The sequence below is a fragment of the Pholis gunnellus genome, assembly GCF_910591455.1.
Source record: "Pholis gunnellus genome assembly, chromosome: 19".
Taxonomy (NCBI): domain Eukaryota; kingdom Metazoa; phylum Chordata; class Actinopteri; order Perciformes; family Pholidae; genus Pholis; species Pholis gunnellus.
This window is the reverse complement of record NC_136546.1, coordinates 10,437,947-10,445,502: the sequence shown is the minus strand read 5'-3', so window position 1 is coordinate 10,445,502 and position 7,556 is coordinate 10,437,947. Positions and strand designations below refer to the sequence as shown.

At 40.9% G+C, this 7,556-nt stretch overlaps 1 protein-coding gene across 1 annotated transcript; it reads left to right on the top strand.

Moving 5' to 3' along the window:
• The first annotated feature begins 250 nt into the window (after positions 1 to 250).
• slc35f6 (solute carrier family 35 member F6) lies at positions 251 to 6,234 on the top strand. Its single transcript, XM_079179954.1, has 6 exons — positions 251 to 436; positions 2,405 to 2,477; positions 2,902 to 3,073; positions 3,199 to 3,414; positions 3,659 to 3,769; positions 4,549 to 6,234. Exons 1-6 carry the CDS (start codon positions 360 to 362, stop codon positions 5,034 to 5,036), a joined length of 1,137 nt encoding a protein of 378 aa, XP_079036080.1. The 5' UTR covers positions 251 to 359; the 3' UTR covers positions 5,037 to 6,234.
• Positions 6,235 to 7,556: the final 1,322 nt, after the last annotated feature.

The window sequence follows — 7,556 nt, the reverse complement described above, 5'->3', positions numbered from 1 at the left end:
TTGTTTGTGTACCATTATGGCATTTGAAGAAATTGACTCTTGATTATTATCAATCAGAGTGATTGATTTGCTTAATCTACACTTGTGCATGCATACTTCGGTCATTAAAATAGATTAATCGCTAAGAATTCCTTTAATCTTCCCTTTGTGTCTATTGCGCCATTTCCGGCAGCACTTGAATGCAGCGTGTAGTTCACGTATCGGTCAGCTGACTCTGAGTTGTCATGTGACCTTTACAGGCAGAGGAGAATCCCACAAAGCAGTGTGGGGATAACAACCTGGTTGTCTTCAAACTAAAAAGAAGCGACTCGGTGGTGGTCGTCTGTCCCCGGCTTATTTGTCCTCTCCACACGTCCAGCATGGCTTGGACTAAATACCAGCTGTTCCTTGCGGGACTCATGCTCACAACTGGCTCTCTCAACACACTATCCGCAAAGTGAGTACATTCATTTCTGTTTGTTTGTACTGCTGGTGTCATGTGTTTGTCGTTAAAGTTAAGATTATTCAGCTAATAATAGAGCTAGCTTGTTTTTTGTTCCGAAGTGTTAGCGTGTTATCCTCTAGTTGTTGCCTCTATTGTAACTATTAGCAGGTGACGCTATCGTGAGCTGGTAAATAACAAGCTATCGTGTTGTTAGCTTGTTAGCTTCAATATAAACATCCTTATCGAGCGTTAAGTAGCTACAGAAAGCGAATGTGTGAGCGCGAGGAGAAACGTTTTAAACGCTGTTCGTGACGTGATAAGATTTCTGTGAGGAAGCCGCTCGCGATGGGATGTAAAGTCATATGACTAACGATATACGTATGCCTCTGTAGTTGTACAATGATGTAATCATTGGCTATCTGTGTTTAACAAACATGTTTCGACTCATTCATTGTCTGTCTGAGGTTATGTAATAGCTTATCAGCTGCAACTGTCACTTTCATTATCATTTGGTCCTAAAAACACCAGAAAATAGGAAAAAAGAAAAATGCAAATTACATTATATTTTGAAATTATTAACGATGGTTTAAAACAGAGGAAAGCAGGAAATCGTCACATCTGAGAAGCAGGAAACTGTTCATGTTTGTCACATTACCATGATGGATGACTTGAACAATGACTTGATGATCAACACTAGTGACTGTTAGATTTCTTTTGACTGAGATAGATGAATCAGTTCAGCCCTGAAATGACTCCTCGTTTATTTAATGGACTCACAACTACTTTCCTTATCACTTAACCTGCTGATTATTTTTTTCATATATTTGATTAACCCTTTGGTCTTTAAAACATCAGAAAAAAAGTGAAAATGTCTTTTTAAATGACTTGTTTTCATCAACCAACTGTCAAAAACTCATTGTATATTTAATTTACAGTCATAGAAAACTGTACAAATAAAGGCTGGAGAGAATCTTTTATAACTAAGGTTTTCTATTTCAGTGAAACTAGACATTCAGCTTTTTTAACTTCCCCAATAATCTGTGATGTCAGCTCCCTGCGGCACGACACACTTCTCTGTCCCTTTGTTGGTTTTTGTCAGCGAAACAAAACTCAAACATGACGAATGAATCACCGTCTGAGTGCTAATGCCTCAGACGAAGCGAGCTGTGTCACGTTGCTCAGAGAAGAATCGGCAACTAACGGGTAACGTTTCCCTCCAGTCACCTGACACCGGGTTTAGAGCCCCACAGCTGAGATCAGATACAGCATGTAGATTGATAGTTTTGGTGCAGGTTCCCTCTTTCCTTTCATGCAAACATGCACCACATTCAAGATACTCAACCCAAACACAGTGACCACAAATAAACAGGAATAGATTTGGATCAAGTCTCCTTCTCGAGACGTTTGAAGAAAGTGCAGCGTCATCACCATATTCCCTTGTCTTGCATTTCGAAGAAGACGGGATGCTCACATGCTGGTCATGCTTCCTCTGACGGTCTGATGATAGAAGTCAGTGGGTTATGGAGATGTGACTCATTAACTTTACAACCAACTTCATCCAATCGTTTGGTCCGACTGTCCTATATTCTATGTAAGGGCACAGTAAAACGAAATGTGCTCTCACTGCAGAAATCTTCTTCACACTGGTATTTATGAGTTGGTTGTCAGTCGAACGCAGGCGTAATATGAAAGAACACAAAATGAGAAACCAAAAAAAAAACCCTCTTCTACACCCACATAGGTCTTGTCAATCAGAAAGGCAGCGAGTCATCACATTTGAGAAGCTGGAGTCGGCAAAAGTTTCATTTAAAAAGACCAAAAACAATTATTCGATTTGCAAAATAAATGTTGATTAACCGCCTTGTCTTTGCGGCCGTAGCCGTGTGTGTCAAACACCTTTCATATGTAACTGTTTTCTATTATATTTGGTTGTGTAAAACATCAATAATGAAGTTGTAATGACGGTTTCTTGTCTGACAGATGGGCCGACATGTTCTCTGCCAAGGGTTGCCGTGATGACCCTGAACACCAGTTTGCTCACCCGTTTGTACAGGTAAAGTACTGAACTGTGTACGATACAGTGTTATAAAGCAACTTATTTTCGCTCCACAAGTACAATAAACTGGCATAAAATACCTTTAAAAGACATTTAACTTTGGATGCTTTTATTGAATGGAAAAACGTGTTTTTTATATATATATATATGTATATATATATATTATTTATTTTGTATTTTCTTTCAAAGTAAGGTTTCACAAAATAAAATTGTTCCACTTGAGTATTTCCAGCCTCATTAACCACAGCCATAGATGTGCACATGTATGTGTTTGCTCTTAAAATAAGTGCAACATATTTGAAAAAACATCTGAAATAAAACAACAACAACAATTTGTTCAGTTTTCTACAAAAAGTAAAATTGTGTCAAACTGCCGTTTCCAAAGAGTGAATCATCATTAGTTTCCTGTCTCCCTCTCCAGGCGGTGGGTATGTTTCTGGGCGAGCTCAGCTGTATTGTGGTCTTCTACATCTTACTTTGCTGCGACAGACGAAGCCCCGAGCCCAAGATGAACCCCGGCCAGAGCTTCAACCCGCTCCTCTTCTTCCCTCCCGCCATGTGTGACATGACGGCCACCTCCATCATGTATGTTGGTAAGTGACTTTTTGTAGCCTTTCTTTTTCTGCTTAATGCTCAGAAAACTTTTCTTTACTGAGACGCATGAATTTGTTTCTAGAAAGGAAATCAACTTGTGTTATTCGTTCTATATTTTTTGCAGCTCTCAACATGACCAGCGCCTCCAGCTTCCAGATGCTGCGTGGAGCCGTCATCATCTTCACCGGTCTGCTTTCTGTGGCGTTCCTGGGGCGACGCCTGGTGCCCAGTCAGTGGCTCGGCATCCTCACCACCATCCTGGGCCTGGTGATCGTGGGCCTCTCAGACTTCTTCAGCGGGCACAAAGACGACACGCACAAACTCAGCGACATCATCACGGGTGAGGTGGATTTAAGGTTTTGGGCTTTATTTCGCCCGCATTAATCCACTTTGTGTTCAATCCACGGGGTTTCAGGATAACGGCGAGAAAAGTAAAGTGCAGCCCTTATTTGGTTCAATGTTTCCTAACGATACAGTAGAGGATACTCAAACAAGCATCACGAAGAGATCAAAACTCCAGTTAACCTCAACCTCAGTTCCTAAAGGCAGTAAATGAAACACCACTACTCTCTTCTGTCCCGCAGGAGACCTTCTGATCATCATGGCTCAGATCATCGTTTCAGTGCAGATGGTCCTGGAGGAAAAGTTTGTCTACAAACATGACGTCCATCCTCTTCGTGCTGTTGGCATTGAAGGTGCAGTAGTTTTTCATCTGCAGTTACATGCGACATTGTTTTAGGAACACCAACAGCAACATTTTGACAGAGAAGAAGCAGAAAGAACCAAAGTCTTGAATTTCCAGTGTTAACAGAAGTAAATATTGAAGAATGTAAAGGTGAAATAGCGACAGATAGACTAGTTTTATCATTGTTTTCCAACCTTTTATTTAAGGGGAATATCTATAATAGTATTGTAGAGACTTAAATATTCATGTGACAGGCACAGAACTTTCTCCAGAGTTTGGCTGAATATATTCAAACCTAAATTCAGCGTCATTTTAGTTTAGTTTGACGAAAAACACACCAGGTGGCAGCGAAGTGTGGCTTGCTGCAATAACTGCATTTTGCGGCGGCCGGGTTCATGTTTTTCAGAACAAAAGTCAACACGTCACAGGAGCCTCAGGACTCTATGTTTAGTGATTGTCTGCAGGTCCTCTCTGGCTAAAGCTCGTAGCTCAGCGAGCTGCAGCTTTCGTCACACTTCGCTGCTGCACGGAGTTGTTTTCAGGTCGTGACCTAAATGAGGGGTTGCAAATATATTTAGTATTTACAATATTGTCAACAGGAAAAGAAAGCAGTAAAAAAACAAATTTCTGCAGCCAAAGTTCAGCTTATTTTTCATATCATTTTATTTCTTCAAATCCAGCAAGGTAAATCAACTGGTCACACGGGTAGATTAACTTTATTTTGACTTGTTTAAAAGGTTGTGAACTGCTGTTATAGGTCATGTTTTAATGCTGTTGTCTTATTTCCAGGTTTCTTTGGGTTCTTCGTCCTGTCGCTGCTTCTCATCCCGATGTATTTCATCCATGTTGGCGACTTCGCCGGCAACCCTCGGGGGGTCCTGGAGGACGCGCTGGACGCCTTCTGTCAGATCGGGCACAAGCCTCTCATCCTGTTGGCTCTGCTGGGCAACACGGTCAGCATCGCCTTCTTCAACTTTGCCGGGATCAGCGTCACTAAAGAGATCAGCGCCACCACCCGCATGGTGCTGGACAGTCTGCGTACGCTGGTCATCTGGGCGGTGAGCCTGGCGCTGGGTTGGGAGCAGTTCCAGGGCCTGCAGGTGCTGGGCTTCATGGTGCTGCTGGTGGGCACAGCGCTCTACAATGGACTGCACCGCCCCCTGCTGGCCAGGATACCGTGCTGCGCCGCGATGGTGAACACCGAGGAGGAGGACAGCCCGGGAGAAACAGAGAGGCTGCTGGGTGACGGCAGGGTGCAGAACGCGGACGAGAGCTAAAGCCTGAGACGTCCCGGTCTGCTGGGGCCGTCTGTCAAAGACACTGCACCTTTCATGTAGTGATAGCCTCTTTTTTTTAAATATGGTTGCAGATTTTAACTGACCTCACACAATGTTATAATATGTGGGATTGTGCAAGCTCTTTTTAAAGGATTAGTTTGGCACACGAGTAGTATCCATCTTCTTAGGACTCTACTCTGGGAAGAAAACAAAAAACTTCTCAAATTGTTCAACTGTTCCTTCAGAGAAACAGAGGCCAGTCTGAAGGAGCGTTTGTATTACGATACCGATTTTGTTTTTTTGTTTTTTAAAGGAATTAATTCAAGTTGGAAATGGAAATGAAAAAAAAACAACGTCCTTTATAATAGCCAGTATCAACATTTGCTTGTGACGCTCTCATGTATTTTTCTTATCTTTCAAAACAATGCAGGATAACCACCGCTCCTCCTGACTTGATGTTTAAGGTGATGGAAGTATCAAACAGTTCAAACTGATAGAAGAGATATCCGCACACTTAGATCTATGCAGTGTGCGAACATCTCTTCTATCAGTTTATCCTTACACAAAAAACTTGAACTGACTCTTTTTTTTTTTTTTCACTAAAGCACAGGTTTATGAAACTTACTGCCGCACAAGATGAAAATGAATCCTTTGAAGATTTATGCGAATTATCTTGAGTCAATGAGTCCCGCTGTTTCTGATAATGTGTTTAAAAATGGGTTGTTTTTTTTATGTTGCTGATTATGTATGATTGTGCCAAAGTAATGCCAACAGAGACGGGTGTTACAGTAATTCAAAATGTCTTTTGTAATCAAGCTGCAGAGTCATCTCCTTAATCTCTGTTCAGTTGAACACAGAATGTGTACAGAAAAGCAGTTTTAAAAGAAAATGTGTGTATATTTGCTGATCTTAAATTTGAGTTAATTTGTTTTTACTGATGGAAACGTATCAAAACATCTGAGCTCCTACACCAAGTGATTTACACTTGTTCCTGCTTCCTGCTTCTCCTCTGGTTAGTAATTTAAGGCTGTATCGTACACTAAGAAGAAGAAAGGGAACTGTCATAAAATCACACTTGCTGAATGATGCTTTAGCATTTTTACTCAGGTCTCTGTTGGCCTACAGAAAACAACGGTTAATTGATGTGATGACATGTAATGTAATGACAAAAAAAGGGATTAAAAAAAAATACACTTCTCAAACAACCCACAAAGCCTGAAAAGAAGTTTGTGCTGCATGATTAGATACACTATTGTGTTTGTGGATCAATGGATTATTTGATCCACCGAAAGTTAATCTACAACCATTTTTAATGATCGATTTAATGTCACAGTTGTCAACCATAGCAAATACAGCAACTATTGTCTGTTTCCAGCTTCTAAAATGGGAAGATTTGCTGCTTTTCTTTGCTTTATAGTGTTGCAAATGTAATAGCTTTGTAATTGTATATACTAAATGACTAATCTATTATTAGAAAACAATGATTAACAGATTAGCTGATAGTGAAAAACATGCTTCTTAATACAGTTCAGATGGATCCGTTTTTTCATCGGAGGACGAAAAAGGAAAGCAAAGACGGTAATGCTATTTGACGATATATTAAAAGCTATATAACTGTTTCTAAATGCATATAAATTACATTTACATAATTTCAAACTTGGATTAACACCGTTTCTTTTCTTTGCAGCCCCACTGGCTCAGATGAGCGATAAATAAAGACAACATTGTGATGAAATTATGACGTTGAGCAGCCAGAAAATATCAGCTCAGTGAGCAGCCGGTTAAGAGTCCAGTGTCACCAGTCCCTCGCCAGCAGCTGGCACCTGCCTTCACTTCCTGAGTCAACCCGAACTTCCTCCCTGAAGACCGGTCTTGTGCTTTAATGGAGGTCAAAGGTTGAACACAGGAATCCCTCGAGATCTACACACACGACCCCTGTCCAGCTCCCGGAACACGGTGAAGGAAAATGTGTTAATTGACCAAATACACATGAACACACTGATTGAGAAGGTAGTGTCACTGCAGAAGAACTCAAAGCAGCTGCAAATAACTGACTTTGAAACAAAATCATAAATAGTCTGTTTATATTTGATAGGCTGGTGTAGACAGTGTCTACATTCATTACAGACCAGGTTAAAATGAATGGCTTACATAGTCTTAAATATGTGGTATGTCACACGGTCAAATAATAATTTAAATTCAATAATCAGTGGGTTGTTGGCTGTATAGAAGAGAACCATTGTGGTTCCTTGTTCATTTCTTAATCGTTTCTTTATTTTGTTGTTTGTTTTTTACTCTGTTTCTTTATGTTTTCAGCCCAAGATCAACGTGCACGGGCAAACTCAAGTACTCTCTCACACACACGCACACACGCACACACACACACGCACATCATGTGTCGCTGCTATACATAACATGGCCGCTAGATGGCAGCATTGTGCTGATAAGAAATGAAACGCAGCTCTCCGTGCGGCTGTTTGTGTGTACGGGCTGCTGTTACCTTGTGAATGAACTGAGGGA

Coding starts and splice junctions, on each gene's coding strand:
- slc35f6 (XM_079179954.1), top strand. CDS start 360: ATGGCTTGGACTAAATACCAGCTGTTCCTTGCGGGACTCATGCTCACA. Junction 437..2,404: donor CTCAACACACTATCCGCAAA/GTGAGTACATTC, acceptor CTTGTCTGACAG/ATGGGCCGACATGTTCTCTG. Junction 2,478..2,901: donor TTGCTCACCCGTTTGTACAG/GTAAAGTACTGA, acceptor CTCCCTCTCCAG/GCGGTGGGTATGTTTCTGGG.